At 41.9% G+C, this 19,648-nt stretch overlaps 1 protein-coding gene and 1 pseudogene across 1 annotated transcript in view; both read right to left on the reverse strand.

Moving 5' to 3' along the window:
- Positions 1-10,734: 10,734 nt before the first annotated feature.
- Positions 10,735-19,648, reverse strand: part of LOC142447009 (matrix metalloproteinase-20) — a 52,994-nt gene continuing 44,080 nt past the window's right edge. The window contains exons 9-10 of the mRNA XM_075548727.1: positions 12,049-12,152; positions 10,735-10,973 (exon numbers count right to left, since the gene is read on the reverse strand). Coding sequence (XP_075404842.1) covers positions 10,873-10,973; positions 12,049-12,152 — 205 coding nt within the window. The 3' untranslated portion in view covers positions 10,735-10,872. The remainder of the gene's footprint in view (positions 10,974-12,048; positions 12,153-19,648) is intronic.
- On the reverse strand, positions 15,392-16,542 carry LOC142444302 (peptidyl-prolyl cis-trans isomerase D pseudogene; annotated as a pseudogene).

Below are 19,648 nucleotides of genomic sequence, written 5' to 3' on the forward strand. Positions count from 1 at the left end.
TGCTCCATAGGGTTTCAATGACTAATTTTTAAAAATTAAAAGATCATTTTATTGTATCAGAGATCTGTGCTCCATAGGGTTTCGATGACTAATTTTTTTAAATTAAAAGATCATTTTATTGGGGACACAACTCTTGTCACAGGCCATACATCGATTGCATCAGACATGTTTGTACATGTGTTGCCTTCATTCTTTTCTAGACATTTACTTTCTATTGACCCTTTGGTATCAATTAAAAAGCTTCTCTTTTTTCCCCTCCTCCCACCCTCATACCCCCGATAGATTATAAATTATTATTTTCATATCTTACACCGACCACTGTCTCCCTTCTCCTGTGTTTTCTTTGTTCTCCCCCCTGGAGGGGGTGTATGGTTATGTGTTGATTGTTGCGATTGATTCCCACGTTCTCCCTTCTTCTCGTCCCCCTTCCCCCTCCCCTTCTGATACTACTATTCCCACTCCTGTTCCTGGATTCTGTGTGTTCTGAGCTCCCATCTCTTATCTCTATACCTGTGTACATGTTCCGGTCTAGCCTGAATTGAGAAACAGCACTGGGGTCATGATAGTGGGTGGGTGAGGAAGCCCCAAGGAATCAGAGGAATATTGTGTGTTTCATCGATGCCTTACTGCACGCTGGTTGACTCATCCCTTCCCTGTGGCACCCTGGTGGGGGGATTGTTCCACTGTCTACAGGTGGGCTTTGGATCTCTGCTCCAGCTGTTTTTGTTTGTTTATTGTGTGTCTTCTGATGCCTATGACTCGGTCCCAATGACTTCTCATGATTGCACAGTGGTGTGCATCATGTGGGCTTGTTACTCCTCTGCTGAAGGGCCACTTGTTTAAGTTCAAGCTTTAAGACCCCAGATGCTATATCTGTTTTATAACCTGACACTATCCTCCTTCTTCACCACATTTGTTTATGCACCCATTTTGTCTTCAGCGATTGTGTTGGGATTGTGAGAATCTCAGAGTGCTGATTTGTTAGAATAAAGTGTTCTTGTATTGAGGGAGGGTATGAGCAGAGGCCGAAGTCCGTCCACTACTTGTATTATATTGACATATAAATATATGTACATAGGCCAATACCTCTATTTTTTGTGGATTAATGCATTTGCATCTGTACACACCAATGCTTATACCTATATCCGTTGCTTTGCTTCCTAGTTCCTTCCTCTGTTTCATTTTACCTTCTTCCTACCCCACCACCACTTTCCTCCTATATCTATTTCTTAGTACTTCCTCTTAGATAGTTTGCTGTTGCTCCGACACCCTCAGGATTTCTATCTCCGCTTTGTTGTTGATAAATTTTGATTTATCCTCCTAAATTTACATGATGAGATATTAGCAATTAATAGCAATTCATGTATATGTGCCATCTTGTTAAGTCTTTTCATATGAAACCTCTCCATTTTCTACTTGAAGGAGCCATGGCACAGTGATTAAATTGCTGGATGGTTAACCAGAAGATTAATGATTTGAATCCAGCAACCATTTGTTTGAATAAAATATAATTTTATTGGAATATACTTAACAATTTATACAATTTAATTGTTCCATCACATTAAGATTTGTGCAATCACCAGCACATTTTTAGAACATTTCCCTCTCATACTTATTGTGAGTGCCCACATTCTCCCCTGCCATGCCCCTATATAGCTACTGTCTCTATAGACCTACTTATCCTGGATTTCATGTATAGAAAATCATACAAACCAAAGTACAACCATACAAGATCACACAAAACAAACAAACACCCAACAACAATGACTACACAAAACAGAAAAACCTCACTCAAAGAGAAAACAGAAAATATTAAAAATGAAACAACTTTAAAATGGGTCAAAAGGGAGATCAAATGATAGGGTATTATGTTTTCACGATCCACTTTGCAATGCTCTCTGTCTGAGAGCGAGGCTAGTCACGGGGTTCCCTGGAGACTTACTCCATGCGAGGTGGGCCTTCCACCGTCATCCGCAGCTTTCTGCACACCAAGTGTTCACAAGTTGAGCTCGGATACTAGTCCCTCTTTGGGATTTGGATTTTATTATTTGCAATTCATGGGTCACACAGGCTTCCACCAGCCGTTCCGAGGGAGAATTATATGGCAGTCTACTGAAGTAACGCTGCCCAGTCTTGCAAGCCAGAATCAAGTCCAGGACCGTGGCTTTGGGTGGTGGAGGGAGCGAGGCCCTTAGAAGCTGCCATTCCTTCTCTTGGGCTCAGTTAATGGCCGCTTCCGTTCTCTGTGAGTCGAGACCTACTCGATGGCAGTGGGTGTTTAGACTGAGCTGCTGCTAGGTTCCACTGACTCGATTTTCGACTCCTAATGACCATGTGACACAGTAAGACTGCGCCATAAGGGTTTTCAGACTGTTCTGAAATGGCGTAAACACAGCAGTGTGGAATTCTTCAGGGAAAAATTAGAGAGATGGAAACATCATCTTACATGGAGAGTATGTTGAGAAGCAATAGCTTAATATTTTATTATTTTTGTTTAATAAAGGTTTCTACAATTTGGCAGCAATAGTTTTAAAAAATTTTACTTTGGTATTCTGATTTGTAATTATTTCTGCAAACTTGTGTTAATGATGTTGTTCAACCATTTCTACATTCTTTTTGGATCATCTTTCTTTTGGAATTGACAGAAGTATGGATTTCTTTTATTGAGTGTCCCAAATTCCTTGGTAGAGATGAATGAGTACTTCTAACATTGAATCTGTTTATTGAAACATCTCGATTGATATTTTGCCAGTTCCTGAAGTCTTGGTTTTTGTCAGTCCCTCAGTGAAGCTTGAACTTATTCCTTCAGGACCACGGGTTCTTGATCATATGCGACCTCCTCAAATGGCTGAACACTGACCAGTTCTTCTTGGTGTAGTGGCTCTGTATATCCCTTCCTTCCTCCTCTAATGTTCCCTGTGTCCTTCAACATTCTTTTCTTTTGGGAATTGTAATTCCAGGTCTTTGCACATCTCACTACAAAATTTTACTTTGTCTTCTTGAGGTGTTTTTAAATCTTCTCTTCAGTTGTTTTACTTTATTATTTCTTCCTTTCCCTTGAACTTCTCTGTGTTAAAATTGACAAACAATGGTGGCCTATATCTCTCTCTATATATTGCATATATGTATATGCACATATGTATATATTGATATCACCTTACACATGGGAAATGTAGGTTAAGTTCTTGGCCCATTAACCTCATGCATGACCTCAATTCATCTGTTAGTAGAGGCCTATTTTTAGCAAGGATGCTGAATAGGATTCAGTGTAACTTTCAGAATAAACTGGATGAGAAAGAAAGCCCTGGCAGTCCACGTCCCCAAATCAGACAATTTGGGGCAACAAATGTCTGGATAAACCTTACAAAAAACTTCAATATCTCAACAATACAACTCAAAAGTGAATAGAAATTTCACCAAAGGTTTCCAGGTGAATAACAAATACTTCAAGATATGCTTAGGATGGTTACTCAATAAAGAGATGCAGCAATAAGCCACCATATCACTCTAGCAATAATAGCAATGTTTGCAAACAAATAAACAAAGACAAAACAGAAAAAAAATGTTGGTGAGGGTGTGGAGAAATGAGAACTCTCTGACACTGCTGGTTTAGGATTTCAAAATGCTACAAGCACTGTGGAACGCGGTATGGCATTGCCATAAGAAGTAGAACTAGAAATATGGCATGATCTCACTACTGGATACGTGCTCTAGAGGAATGAGAACTATAACACAAACTGGTATATGCACACCTATTGTCATTGCAGTATTAGTCACAATAGCAAAACGATGGAAACAACCTAGGAGTCATCATCATATGTCTGGATGTACAAACTATGGTGTATACACAACGGAACACACCAGGTTACAGAGTAATGGTGTCTCGGGGGAGCGCCTCAGAACATGTATGCACCAGGAGGCTATCATGCTGAGTAAAATAAACCAATCACAAAGTGATGAACATTGTATGAGGCCACTGTTATAAAAAGTCAAGAAAACCTTACACACCGAAGGAACTATTCTTGGGTGATTACAAAGGATGGGAGGTGATGAGAGCGTAAGAGACTTTGAGAGTCAAGACACATTAATTTGGTGAAATGAAAGGCAATATCCAAGAAGGAGGAGAGTGGTACAACATGTCCAGTGGCCAGGTAAGGAAATTAAGAATAAGAGATAACAAGGGTAAATCCTAGTATGTACACAATCTGGCAATAATGACAATAACAAATATCCACAAAGGAATACACAGAGAGACGGGCATCAAGCTGAAAAGGTGTGGGAGAGTGAATGGGAGTACACCCATGTACATATATAGTTTTGGAAGAGGATATTACTATGAATGTTCGAGGGAGGTACCCCTTCCAAAAGCGGAAAGCAGAATTGCACTGGGCAGAACGGAAGTTTCATAGGATGTAATTTTCCCACAAGGCAAGCATCTAGCAACTCACTCTGAGTTAGTACAACTAGTGGGTTGCCTGGGAAGGTTCTTTCTTGTCAGAGAAGTTTTTTAAAAAAGCAGTTTTGCTTAAACCTCATTTTTGTGATGACTGACCTTTTTTTTATCATCTTATTGGTGGCTCATACAACTCTTATCACAATCCATACATACATCAATTGTATAACACACATTTGTATATTCATTACCCTCATCATTCTCAAAACATTTGCTCTCCACGTAAGCTCCGGGCATCAGCTCCTCATTTTCCCCACTCCCCCATCCCTCATGAACCCTTGATAAGTTATAAATTATTATTTTGTCATATCTTACACTGTCTGATGTCTCCCTTCACCCACTTTTATATTGTCTGTCCCCCAGGGAGGAGGTCACATGTAGATCCTTGTCGTCGGTTCCCCCTTTCCAACCCACCCTCCCTCCACCCTCCCAGTATAACCACTCACACCACTGAGCCTGGAGGGATCATCCACCCTGGATTCCCTGAGTTTCCAGTTCCTGTCTGTAGCAGTGTACATCCTCTGGTCTAGCCAGATTTGTAAGGTAGAATTGTGATCATGATAGTGGGGGTGGGGGTGGGGAGAGGAAGCATTTAGGAACTAGGGAAAGTTATATGTTTCTTTGTTGCTGCACTGCACTCTGACTGGCTCATCTCATCCCCGAGACCCTTCCGTAAGGGGATGTCCAGTTGCCTATAGATTGGCTTTGGTTCCCACTGCACACTCCCCCTCATTCACAATGATATGATATTTTGTTCTTTGATGCCTAATACCTCATTCCTTCGACACCTCGTGAGATGGCCGCCTTAAGTGAACTGCATGTGGTGGTGGAATTTTGTCCCCTCCTCAGGAAAAATGCTGCAGGAACTGTTGTGATATTGAACACAGCTTACAAGGATAGTGCTATGGGAAAAACTTAAATGTACAAATGGCTTCCTTGTTTCAAAAAAGGTGAAATATTGATTGAAGACAAACCTCGTTTTGGACATCTCTCAACTTCCTGAATGGATAAAAATTTCAACTAGTAGTGCATTTGGAGTTTGTTCTACCAGGTCAGACTGTTAATCAAGCCTTCTATTTAGAGGTTCTGAAAAGATTGTGTATCAGTGTGCAACACAAAAGGCCTGATTTGTGTCAGACAGGGAAGGGCCTTTGTCAGCACGACAATGCACCTGCTCATGTGCCAGTTTTTGATAAAAAACAGCATACCTCTCTTGCCCCACACACCTTATTCACCCGACCTTGCTCTGTGTGACATCTTTTTGTTTCCATGAATGAAGAGGGACATGAAAGGACAGTGATTTGATGACATAGAAGAGGTGAAGAGAAAATAAGGGAGGCGCTGTCAGCCATCCAGACAGATGTTTGAAAAATGTTTCCAAGAATGGAATTGCAGATCTGACAAATGTATTAAGTATAATGGAGAGTACTTTGAAAGAGAAGGTTGTTTTGTTAAAAAAATTTTTTTAGATACATAGCTTTGGAAAATAAATGAAAAATTTGGATTTTGGGGGGTACTTGTATTTGTATGTGCTGCAAATATTTGAAGGATATTGTAGAGCAAATAAGGTGCAAAGTTCTGCAAATGTCTTAACAACCACAACACCTTGAACGAGTAAGTCACTGGACTTGGGAATGTAGGCCCACGGTCTTGAGAGTATCGATATTAACACACACACACACACACACACACACACACACACACACACACACACACTTATACACAAAACAAACAAGCAAGTTAGCAAACAAACAAATGCAAACCATCCAGCAAGGACATGAAAGCTTTTAAAGAATCTGCTGAGAAAAGTACCAGCTTTCTGGACTAGCTGGTTCATCTATAGACATGTCTAAACTCCAGCAAACCAACACCCCGGATGTCTCGGACAGTCTGACATTCTGGTGGAATATGCTCTGATAGGACTTTTGACACTTCATCCTCAAGAGAGGTTGCTCGGAACACATTCACGCAGCATCGTAAGCTCACATTAGTTGTTTTTGCACTGCAGGTCTAGGGTTAAGAAGGATAAGAAAATTGCTGACAATTTAGATAGACGCACTTTTTTCTACTCAGGTCGCCCAAGACGGATGTGACATTCCTCACCTGGTCTTGCAGAGTTGCTTCCTCATGGACTTCTCCGACCTTCTCTCTTGAGGCCTTCTTCCACTCTTGTCAGAGCAACATGCTGCACTATGCAATAAAGCCATTTAGTTTCATTCTAAAATATTTACAAATGATAGGGGGTTGGATTCAGAATAATGAAGAGGAGATTAAAATGCAGATATATGCACCTAATAAAAACCCTCTTTTGACCCCAGAAGCACGCTTTCCAATATTGCTCCTAGCTCAACGCCGAGAGCTCACGTGGTGGGAGCAGGGCAGAGCTGGTATCATTTTGAGTAGAACAGAGTGTCTTTTACTCTCATTATGTTGACAATCCATTTTGGGAGGGCGATGGCGTCAAAATCAGGCTGAGCAGATGCGAGATGATCAGAGGATTCTAGCCTTCCTTCTGCCCAGGTTTAAAGGGATCCTGGTAGTATAGTGGCTATGCATTGGACTGCTAACCACAAGGTCAGTAGTTTGAAACCACTAGCATCCCCATGGGAAAAAGGCAAGGCTTTCCACTTCTGTAATTTATAAATTATCAAGCTTTTATGAGGGAGTGGAAAAATAAGAAGCTGAAACCAAGGGCTCAAGTGGAAAGCAAATGTTTTGAGAAGGATGAGGGCAACAAATGTACGAATGTGCTGGACAGAATGGTTGTATGTATGGATTATGATAAGAGTTGTACGAGTCCCCAGTAAAATGATTTTTAAAATTACAGTCTCAGAAACCCATAGGGGGAGTCTGAATTGACTTGATGGCAGTGCGTGTGTTTTCTGAGTTTTGACATATGGGAGAGAAGGTGGTGATGTGGGCTAAGTACTGAGCTGCCAGCTTCTGGTCAAACGGTTCAAATCCCATCCACCTGTGTGTGGGAGACAGATGAGGCTGGCTGCTCCTATAGAGATTTAGTCTTGGAAACTCTGCACAGTGTGGCGTGATGGCAGTGGTTTGATTTTTGGTTATTCCGGAGCGAGGGAGAGGATGACCTCGGAGAAATGCAGAAAATCTTTTCTATGCTCCACGTGGGGGACCTGAGCTTCTTGACAGCATTGCTCATGTCCTCTCAAAGGACCTTTCATTTGATAATTGTACCTATGAAATTCAAGGAGCCAGTCAAAGGAAATGGAATAAAGAGAAACACTTGAGTGAAAGGTAAATGAAAGCAAGGTGAAAGCTTGGTGACAATTTCTATATATTTACACAGCATTCTAATTAAAAATCCATTGTTAACTGTCAAAAGAACAGAACCCAGCAGACAAAAATCAGTTCTGCCATTGCCCCCAAAGCTCAGTGGAGGACGGGTTGGTTTTAAGCACCAAAAATGATATGGGGCCCTGTGAGGAAACTACCTCACGCCAATGAGTCTCTTCATCCTTTTGCAGACTCCCACGGGGCTCCTAGGACGCCCACACGCAGTTAAGACTCAGGTTACTAAGGACAGTAAACAGAGGCCGTGAGAAAGTGAATTCTGTCTTGTTTCATCTTACTCCCAGAGTGGAAATACACCGTGCTTGGCCTTGAAGTGTTACTTAACAGAACACTTTCCTTCTTGCACTCAATAATTCCAAGTGTTAGAAATGATTATAAATGATGTCTGCCCAGAGTTCTTGCATCGAATGATGATCTAGAAGGTCTCGTTGAGCGATGACACAAACACCATCACTGGTTCCTGTCCTAGAGAGATGACATCTTGTCAAAGCTTACTACTTCCCAACTCAGCAAAGGGATGGTGGTTTAGAGGGAGCATTTTTGCAGGGAGCAAAGGCATTTAGAGGGTTCACCTCAGTCGGCTTATTATCTGATTATTGAAAATATAAATTGATTGGTATTGATTTAACTTTGGCTCCAGAACAGAAGGTCAGTGGTTATTAGTGACAGGTCTTCAGCTGTGTCCATGACGATACCAAGCCCGTAAAATAGCTCAACACGATGCGTCCAAACTGCTGAAGAAGCAACAATTACTGTGCCCGTGAGAGTACCAGGGACGACTCTGAGAGCTGGGCATCATTTCACTCATATTTTTAAGCCTCTCAACATCCCTAAGAGGTAAGGCTTATTCTTATTCCAATTGTGCAAAGACACTTAGAGAGTTTGACCAATACCATACACAGACAAATAAAGGACACCTGAGGTTTAAATATAGTTCGTCTGACTACCTACGGGGCACGTGCTGCATTGCTGTCAGAAAGACTCAGTTATTTACTGCAGTGTCTTTGAGGTACGTGGCCCTGGACTGGCATTGGACTGAGAGAGGTCTCCGAGATGTCTGCAGGCTGTGGGATTCCTGGCCGGGTGGCTCTGGCCATAGCAATCTGGATGCATGACTTATGTGGATCACCACACCATTTGATTTCCTTGTTTATTTTTAACAGGTCTTATAACTTTATTGAGGTATTATTCACATGCCAAATAATTCACTCATTTAAAATATACAATTCAGTGGCTCTCAGTATATTCACAAAGCTGCATACTCATCCCCACAATAATTTTTTGGAACAACTTCATCACCCCTACATGAAATCCTGTACACATTACAGTCATTCTCTATTTCCACCCCACCCCAGCCCAGCCCAAGGCAACAAGTGATCTCATTGTTTCTATAGAGATGCCTACCCTGGGCATTACACACAAGTGATCATACAATTTGTGGCCTTTTGTGTTCAGCTTCTTTGACTTAGCATGATGCTTTCACTGTCCATCATGTGTGTGTGACACATACTGGGCCTTCATTCCTGGTGATCCATTGTGCGGATACAACACATTTTATTCACTTGTTCATTGCTTGATGCACACTTGGGCTCTTTCCACGGGTTGGCTGTTGGGAGTAATGCTGCTGGGAACATTCATGTACCCAGTTTTTGTGTGTGAACATATGTTCTCATATACTTAGATATGCAAATGCTGGGGCGTATGGGGACTCCATGTTTCCCTTTCTGGGAAATTACCAGCCTATTTTCCCTCCTTGCAGATTAGTGCTAAGAAACTCTCCTCAGCTGACTGTTTCAAAAGAGCAAATAACTCTTCTTACTCCATAGAGGCAGCATGGTATCGCACAAGAGCGTCGAGCCTTATCTTCACTAGTACCTGGCTGGCCCCAAATTTGCGCTCTGGTGACAGAAACAAAGAGAAAGCTTCCAGGAACCCGGAGGTCGCTCTCATCTGACTACTGCATGTTTATCGTGAGTACATGAGCACATTTAATGAAAGAAGGTAACAAGAGCACCTAATTGTTGAGCAGTTCACACGTGCCAGGTAGTGTATGAGGGACTCTGCGCTCATTTCATATTTAATATTCCAACCAATAATGATGTTTCAGAGTACTTACACGGTAAAGAACTATGTTCAAAAGTGGAAAGGATGACAGCCCCATTCTATCTCGACTGAAGACTAAAGCAGACAAAATTAAAAAAAGAAAAACAAAACAAAAACACGGTTAACGAAGAAAAACTGAAACAAATGGAGGAATTGCCTCTAGTGAAACATTTACCGTATTAAGGATCTTATTGGTAGGAGGCAGGAAACAGTGAGTTACTATTGCAGTGTCTTCTGGGTCTCTAGACTCATGAGAAAGAATCTCTTGGATTATAGCTTTCCACAGGAACATAAATTTGTTGCCAAATCAAGTTTGATAGAAGCTAGTAAATACAAACAGAAGAGAAACGAGGAAAAGTTCTATTTTACTGGCATCTGTGGAAAGCGTGCATGTTGTAAACTTCCCATCTCTTGCCTAGTGTAACAATTAGTTTGCTGAACATAACAAATCTTAGAAAGCAGTGAGTACACACAGAGTTAAACCAACAAAAACTAAGCCCTACACAGTCATTTTGTTTGTGGTATGCTTCAAAATAGCAATGAGAAACTTTATATCCATACATACAAATGTTCAGGTTACAAACTTCACTGCTTGGAATGGCTAATAATTATAATTTATAAGGTACTGCCATGTCCTATTTAACATGGCTGAGAATTCACAAGTGGAATTCTTCTTAGGAATAAAACCCAAATGAAACAATTGCCACAGGCTATTGAGCAAGACACAAAACAATGGATGTCTAGTTGGAGAGGGCATAGTGTTGATTCCGATTTTGTATAAATTTGGCCATTGCATGAACATTTCATTTGGATTGACTCTCTTCATACGTAACTGTGATAAAATTAAGGCGCATGATTATTTTCAATGAACTCTGAATTGCCCTTCGAATCAAAGGCTGTGGGAAGAATCCCTATCCCACATCCTGCTTCCTTCCCTAATCCCCGTTACAGCAGCCTGTCGTCATGTTCATGCCTTGGGACAGACCAGACTGTTCTCTTTAGCAGCCAATCCAGGAACTCGATTTCACCACACTAACCACATCTTCCTTTTCGGTGTCATACTTGTAGGCTTTGGGTCCTGAAAAGAAGTATATGTTCCCTAAAAGAGAAAGGTGAGATTGGGGTTACCAGAAAAGATTTGCCGACATGTAAATGACGGAATTTATAAACGCAACATTCTCGAGGAGGACCCAGAGAGCAACGGTCAGGTTCTAGGTCTTCAGTCCTCTGCTTGGCAATTTCGGAGCCCTGGAACCAGACACTCAACTTTGCTATCATCTCTCATTGTTCTCTCTTTGCTTCAACCACGGGATGGCCTGCCCTTGGAGGGTGTCCACTCACGTCCTGCTCACTTCTGCTTCATGCACCTGATAAGGTGGTTTCCCTCCAGGAATCCATGCCTCAATCTTTCCCCTCTCTAGTGAAATCTCCAGACAATCTTCAAAATCCAGCTGAAGTCCCACCAGAAGCGTTCAAGCATTGCCATTGACATAGGTAGTTTAAAAAAAAAATTATTGGGGCCTCGTCCAGCTCTTATCACCATCCATTCTAGGCTTTTGGTTTCCCAGATCATATTTTGCAATTATTCTGAGGACAATACTACATGGCAAGTCAATACTAGTTATAGATTGTTTTGTTCGTTAGTCATTTCATATGTGGGAGATGAATGGATATTTTCCAAAGACATCTTCTGAAAAAAATGAGGGGATGTTTGAAACTCCGTTAGCATTCCTGAACAATGTCCAGGTCTGCAAAATACTCAAGAAGGATGTGTTGCCAGACTGACTCCTCGGATTTGATTAAAGTGTTCTAGGTCAGCTCCATTCAACTCTCCCAGTGACGTGTTAAAGTTAAGGAGTTCGGGGGGTAGAGTGGGGAAAGTCACTGGACAAGTTCTGAGTATATGCCTTTTTCAAGATGAAAAAGGTCATTTCAATCTGGGTAGACTTTAGGGTCTAGTCAACTAATGGACTGAATCTATACTTTAAAACTCTTTTAAAGGAAGAACCACAACGACATATTCTTTATAGTGGTTCTTTCTATGGATAATCTGGCCGGTACATTTGAAAGTAATGACTCCCCATGTAGAAGGCTCGCAGCTGTTGTTGTGTTTCAGAGCTCAGATGTCTTGTCACATTTACCCCAAATAAATAGCTTTCTGTGAAAATACTCACCATTTAATTCCACAGCAGCATCTATTTGGCCATTTACTCCCGAAAATTCTTCTTGGATATTCTTTGGGTAGTCTTTATCCATTTTCCTTTTTCTTTCATCATAGCTAGAAGAAGCATTATTTAATAAACAATATTAATAAGAAGCTTTCATTGGTGTTGGATGGCTAGGCATATTTAACCAGGGATAATTCAGAAGAGGACAAGCCAATCAGCTCCTGTAAAGATATGTAGCTTCTGATTCCTGGTGGTGTTGTGGTTATGCGTTGGGCTGCAATCCACATGGTTGGCAGTTCAAAACCACTAACAGCTCCGAGAGACAATCACTGGACTTTCTACTCCTATGAATAGTTACAGTTGAAATGACTCAGCTGGTGGATTACTGAACTCAATTTCTGTGGTTCAAATCCTCCTGGGGAGAAAGATGAGGCTGTCTGCTCCTGTAAAGATTTACAGTCTTGAAAAGCCTACAGAGGGCCACAAAGAGCTGTAACAGACTTAATGGCAGTGGATTAGGTTTGGAGCTTAGTATGGAGCCCCTGGGTGATGCAAATGGATAGCACCAAAGCACACCCCAATTTAACTGCCATCAAGTTGTTGGCATACTCTTCAGGGAAGCAGAGAGCCTCGTCTTTCCCGGGCAGAGTGGTTGGGGAACTGCTGACTTTGCACATAGCTGCACGATGTAACGGGAGCTCCTGAATGGTCGGCACACTTAACTGTTCATCAGTTTGAGTGCGTGCAGGGGCATCTCGAAATACAGACCTAGAGCTCCAATTCAAAAAATCAGCCTTTGAAAAGATTATGAAGCGTAGTTTTACTCAGGCAGCTTTGGGGCTCTTACGAGTTTGAAACTCCTGAATGCAGCTGGTTGCTTTATTCTTCCCGTAGGCATCTAAGATTCTGGACCCCTAGGAGGGGAGCGGCTTACTCTCATGAGTCTCCTCAAATATTTCCAGATGTATTGCTTGGCATTACATAATCGCCACGGTTGATACCTAACCTCCCACGAACAACAGAAACACGGTGAAGGGAGACAGCTATCAGTGAAAGATATGAAAATAATAATAATTTATAATTTAGTTAGGGATCACAAGGATGGGTGGGGGAGGGAGGGGAAAAAGAGGTGCTGATACCAAGAGCTCAAATAGAAAGTAAATGTTTAGAAAACAATGATGGCCATATATATATATATATATATATATACATATACACACATATACATATATACACATACATATACATATATATGATACAATTGATGTATGGATTGTCAAAAGAACTATAAAAACCCCCAATAAAATTATCTTTAAAAAGAATAAAATTTTAAATGCTTCATTATTATTTTAACTAGCCCAGGTTGCAGCGTAGGGGTTGCACCCTGGGCTGCTAACCTCAAGGTCAGCAGTTTGAAACCACCAACCTTTCTGCAGGAAATGAGGCTTTCTTCTCTCATACAGAGTTACGGTTCAGGAAACGCACAAGGTCAGTTCCACCTGGTCTTATAGGGTTGCAATGAGTCGGCATCAACTCAGTAGCTGAGTTCTCTGCTTTTTATTCTCTTTCTAGTCCTCTATCTATGACTCTCTTGAGTCAGCAAATAGTTGGAATTTTCTTTTAGGGGAGAATGACTTAGTCATAGGTTTATTGTTATGTATTCATGGAATAGGGGTTAAAAACATAATGTATGTTGAATGGATGATAACATTTGTAAATGATCATCAGATGCTAAGCAAGAAGCTCTAGACTGTCTATTTTAAAAAATACATTAATTTACTGAAATTGTATTTGTTTCCTGGAAAGATTATGTGACTGGCCTGCTAGTAATTCAGGTTTCTTTTTCTGGGTTAGCAGCCACCCATTCAGAGACATTTCTCCAGACTGATAAATACTGGGATGAGTCTGCAGCACATTCCGCTTTGAAGGCAAAGCAGGCTCTCACCTCCACAGTGTGGCTGCACTTAGTGTGGGAAAGCCCACTCATCAGTATAGACCTCCCTTTGGACATTCCAGGATGGACACCCCACTCCTTTCCCACCAAAAAGTCAGACAATTTCTTCTGGGGTTTGGGCTTCTGGGCCGATTCCCAGGCACTAGCTCACATTCCCAGCGCCTGCCATTTGCATCTCCTGTCGCCATGACTACACACACAGACAGAGGACACCTGCTTCCTGATGGAAAGCAGGCATCAGACTTCCAGCCTGAAGCAGACCAGATGATTGTACCGTGTTGTGGAGTTTTGGGGGCAGAGTAGAAGCTAACGCCCCCAAGCCCTCTGTCCAGGAGAGTCATTAGAACTTTTCTTTAGGCCAGGAGGAAAACAGCTCTCTGAGTTACGGAAAGCAAAAAGAAAAAGGGAAATAAGTTCCGTCTTCCTCTGTCATGAGAACTGTCAATAAAGAGGATGTGGGTGGGGGCAGGGCACTGATACATGGTCGTTAGTTGTCGTGGACGCTTGTCCAGCTCATGGCTATGGCCTGCTGCAAGCAAGCTGTCACGTCTCTGGTGAGGTTCCCTCAGCCCCTTCTCTGCTAGCAGCTGAGCCCTGCGAGGACTCCCACGCCCCATGGGGAGATCACTGAAGAGAGCTTTAAAATGTGTGGGAAAATCCATGATCTCTTAAAGCTGTTTTTCCAGGGACTCTTTTGGAAGTTCCTTTGTATTTTCTGTTAGACAACATAAACGATCATTGAGTTTCCAAAACCAGTCCTACATGTATATTCAACAGACACCAAGGTTTAGTAATAACAGCTCCTCTTTAACTTCCCTATTCTGAGTAAAGACAAAAGACGGCCAGGCATTCAAGGCTTTCCATCATTTTTCCTGCACACGGGATGCGCGGGGCCACCCTCTCTGTCTCCCAGGGTCAGACCACAGGGCTTATGGTCACTTTGTCATTCCTTCTGCATCTCATGGTCCAAATCCTTAACATCTCAGCATCGCCTTCCTCATGCCCTCCGGTCAGCGTTTTCCCTTCCTTCATGTGGCTGTTTCAGGGAAGTGAACGAAAGCAACCCCACGGACAGGGAAAAGTGTGTGAATCACCTGTATTTCTGTTTTGAAAAGAGGGATTCTTATTGGTGAAATTTCAGACACAGCAAAGGATCTGGGCATGGAGAAGCCAACACCTGTACGCCACTCTGCCTGCTGCTCCTCACACCTGTTTTTTGGACTTTGTGACACTTTTTATTAAGAGGCCTCATCAATAAGTATTCCTAAACAATAAACAATGGGAAACTAAAGCATAAAAAAGAAACATTATGGACACATTAGTCAAACACTCTTAAATCTTCTTATTGCCTTTATACAGCCAATGCATAATATTTAAGCAAAATTCACTTTTTTATTAAGCAACCATTTTTGCATAAGTTGCCTTCTTCTTGTCTCTCTGTGCCTTTATCTTTTGCTTGACTTTCAGCAATTCAGCCTGGAGAGCTTAATCTTCAGGTGCTATCCCCTGAGCTTTCTTGAGATCAGCCAGTGCTTGATCATAGTCTCTTAATCCGTGCCACCCTTGAGCTCTGCAGTACAGTGCCTTAGTAGTTGCTGGATCTCGTTCAAGGGCCTCCACGCAACTATTAACTGCTTCCTGCCCGTTGGACATCTTCAGTTTACAAGCTCCAATGTTCGGCACACAGTTTAAAACTATAGGTTGTAGCTTGGATCTATCTGCTTTCTCAATAACGGCTTGGGAACCTTCTACACACCTTACAACTTGGTATACTTCTTTAGGGCCATCTCCCAGTTTGGGGATTTAAAAAAGTATTTCCAATGTTTTTTTTATGTCCTCTGTTAGCAATAAAATTTTATCTACATCTTTAAAGTTTATCTCAGCGTCCGCAGGGAAATCTGGATGACTGTCACCAGAGCCATCTTTGGGGAATATTCCCCAATCATCCCCTTCTTTCAATTCTCCACATTCTACAATAACGCACAAGTTGGCAGGTTTTTCACCTTTTGCTTCCATTTTTTCCAGCATCCTTGCCACACCCATTCTTTTAATAACTTGGCCACACACCACATATTTACCTTGGAAATGAGGAGCTGGACCTGTTGTGATAAAGAACTGAGCATCGTTTGTATTGGGTCCTGCATTTGGCATGCTCCGTAAACCTTCCTGATCGTGCTGATAATAGAAATTTTCATCTCCAAATTTTTACCCATAAATGCTTTCTCCACCTGTCTCATTCTGATTGGCGAAGTCTCCACCCTGAATTATGAATTTCTTAATAATTCGATGGAAAGGACACCCTTTCGAATGGAGCGGTTTTCCAGTTGTGGATCCAATGCCTTTTTCTCCAGTACATAATGCACGAGAATTTCCTGCAGTTTTAGGGACAATATCTGCAAACAACTCTAGGACAATCAATCAACTTACTGCCCCCCAATGTTCACATCAAAGAAGACTTGGGGATTGCTGGGGTGGGAGGGCTTAGTTTGGGGGGAGGGGTGCGACTTCTTGACCTCCACACATGTTTGAAAGTGGGCTCCCCCCATGCTTCTTCAACCCACCCGCATCTCATCTTGGGAGATGGAACGGGAATCTAGTTCAGCAAGGTCAAGCCTTGAACACCTTCCAAAATACAGTTCTGCTAACAATAACGACACACATTTTGTCAGCACGATTCTACAGCAATGAATAATCTATTGCTTCTACTAATATGTCTTTGGCCCTTTATCCTATAACTAGCTTCTAGAGCAGTGATTCTCAACCTGTGGGCGTGACCTCTTGGGGGGTGGAACGACCCATTCACAGGGGTTGCCCGATTCATAAAAGTAGCAAAATGACAGTGATGAAGGAGCAACGGAAATAATTTTATGGTTGGGGGCTCACCACAACATGAACTGCATTAGGAAGGTTGAGAACTACTATTCTAGAGAGCATTACTCCCAATAAATTTAGGATCAGTTTGACACACTCCTGACATTTGGGGAGAGATGACAACTTACTCACTTCTTAAAGAATGAAACGCTAATAGTAGAATTTTGACAGTAAGTCTATAACGATGGGAGAAGGAAACTCATCGATTCTTATTGCTATCACTTCAAGCCAAGGCCTGTTTGTGCAGTCGTTCTTGGACCCTGGATTTCAAGGATGGCTAACATTTCAAAAAGAACTTTGTTACTAACACAGGCTTATCCATTTTTCTTTTTACCAAGTAAGAACCTTACCAAACCATCCAAAAAATATCAGCTATTCTCATCATTTCACAAAGAGAAGAGAATTTAACATAAGAATAGGCTATTGGGCTTATTTTTCTTATTTTGCTGTGGATGACTTTCTGATGAACTAGCTTTTAGTTATTTGGGTATTTTTGGTATAGAGCAAAGAGCACCACCTATTTGTATACAGTCCAATGGCTCAGAGTTTAACTGGAAAACAGTTCTCTTCTGGGTAAGACACGAGTCATGTACACACCTGGGCGTGCTGAGCACATGTGGGCACCTGGGCAGCCCGACACCAAGCCTTTGCATTTTATTATGACCCACAAACCATCAACTCTGGTTTATTAGTATGAGTTGTATGAATTTTGTGGTTTCACCTGGGAGCTGAATCATAGAAGAATTCAATATCTATCTAATTTTTAAACACAATTTGTTAAGATAATGTTCTGCTAGGGTTGGTGAGCTGACCAAGCGTGACTAAAAGAGAGAAAAATTTGGAGATGATTCTGGGAAATAAATCTTAGTTAAAGAAGGGATTAAGATTAAGAAGGCCTACCACAGGTTGAAAGGAATTCTGGTGGCATTGTGGGTTACCTGTCTGGCGGCTAACCACAAGGTCAGCAGTTTGACCCCACCACATACTCTGCAAGAGAGCGGTGGGACTGCCTGCTCTCATGAAGATTTGCCCTCTGGGAAACTCACAAGGGCAGTTCCATCCTGCCCTACAGGATCAATAAGAGTAGAAATTAACTCTATGTCAGGGAGCTTTGAAAGAGTTTGTCAAGAGTGAAACAGAAAAGGAAATTATATGACAAGATGAAAATATGGTCAAAGGTATTTTGACTGATGATAAAAGTCTTTTCTGAATTGAAAAGACTTAAATTTGCATTCAGGGAACACAAGTGACATACTCCAATTGATTACCTTTTACCTATGATTTTGAATTGATCACTTAATTTCTCTAGGACACAACATTTTCAACTGTCAAATAGAGATAAAAGACCCACCTCTCAGGACTATTGAGAAGGCAATTGGGAAAATATGAGAAATTATCTAGTATGATTCCTGACACACAGTAAGCCACCAACAAATATTAGTTGCATTTGAACCTTAAGGAAATAAATAAATGCTTATTGCGCATTATATACATTTTCTCATCACAAAGGCTTGTGTGTGAAAACTAAATACCCCTCCCCAAATGATTAACATATAACGATGTTTATTTCCTCTGCTTATATTTGTTTCATCATTAGATATTGATTAAGGTCCGGGATGTAGAGATTAAATACATCGTTGCTGACAGTTAAAATTTACAATCGATACCTAGAAAGAACTGGTGTATTTCAATTGTGGTGCCGGTGACTACTATTGAAAGTACCGTGAACAAGCAAATCTCTCTCAGAAGTGTGGCAAGGGCGCTCCTTAGAGGCGAGGATGGCGAGATATACCATATATACTCATGCATAAGCCGAGTTTTTCAACAAAAAAAATGTGCTGAAAAACTGGGGTTCGGCTTATACATGGGTCAGTGGCACCCCAGCGAGGTGTAACATCTCATGGGTGATTGCCGTTTCTCCGCTGTTCATTCAAAGCCCCGCTGACACTGCAGGGCTTTGAATGTTTGTTTACTCACATCTAACCAATCAGAGCCGTCCTATGACGTGGACGGTTCCAATTCGCAGAAGCACTCGTACTGATTCACTTACGTGGGCCCCTGAACTGGTAAGGATGTGTCTGTGGCTGCGCTCCATCTCTCTCCTCTGGTCTCTGTGTTAATTCACATCCTGCATTTCCCACCCTAGGTTTATCCTCGAGTCAGTCAGTTTTTCTGGTTTCCCAGGTAATCATTAGGTAGCTCAGCTTATACTCGGGTCGGCTTATATTCAAGTATATACGGTAGACTTACATTATTTGGCCGTGTTGTTAGGAGAGACCAGTCCCTGGAGAAGGATAGCATGCTGGTTAGAGGAGAGGGGCAGCAAAACAGAGGAAGGCCCTCAGCACGAGAGGCTGGCCCAGGGGCTGTGACAAAGGGCGCCAGCCTGGAAGCGCTTGTGAGGCTGGCCCAGGGCCGGGCAGTGTGTTATCCCTGTGTTCTAGGATTGTCATGCATCAGAATTGACTGCATGGCACAGAACAGCAACAACAAATGTCTGATGTCGTCTCTCAGATATCCTGCTTTACTCCCACCTTTGTCATCGGATTGTTTGTGAGATTATTGTGGTCAAGGGCTTGCATTTTTTTGTGTACTTTAATACATATGTTTAGAACTTAGATTTGTGAGGAACCTCTGGTGTTTTGCTTGTGGTAACCTCTCTATTGCATCATTGATATAACTGATGCCCATTGGACTCATTGGAAGTGCTGCTCGGGGGAGTGAGTCAGCTGAAGACTACTTAGCGACTGGGAGAACGGCTGACAGAGAGTGCGCTCACTG

This window comes from Tenrec ecaudatus, chromosome 4 (assembly GCF_050624435.1).
Source record: "Tenrec ecaudatus isolate mTenEca1 chromosome 4, mTenEca1.hap1, whole genome shotgun sequence".
In the NCBI taxonomy this organism is placed as follows: Eukaryota; Metazoa; Chordata; class Mammalia; order Afrosoricida; family Tenrecidae; genus Tenrec; species Tenrec ecaudatus.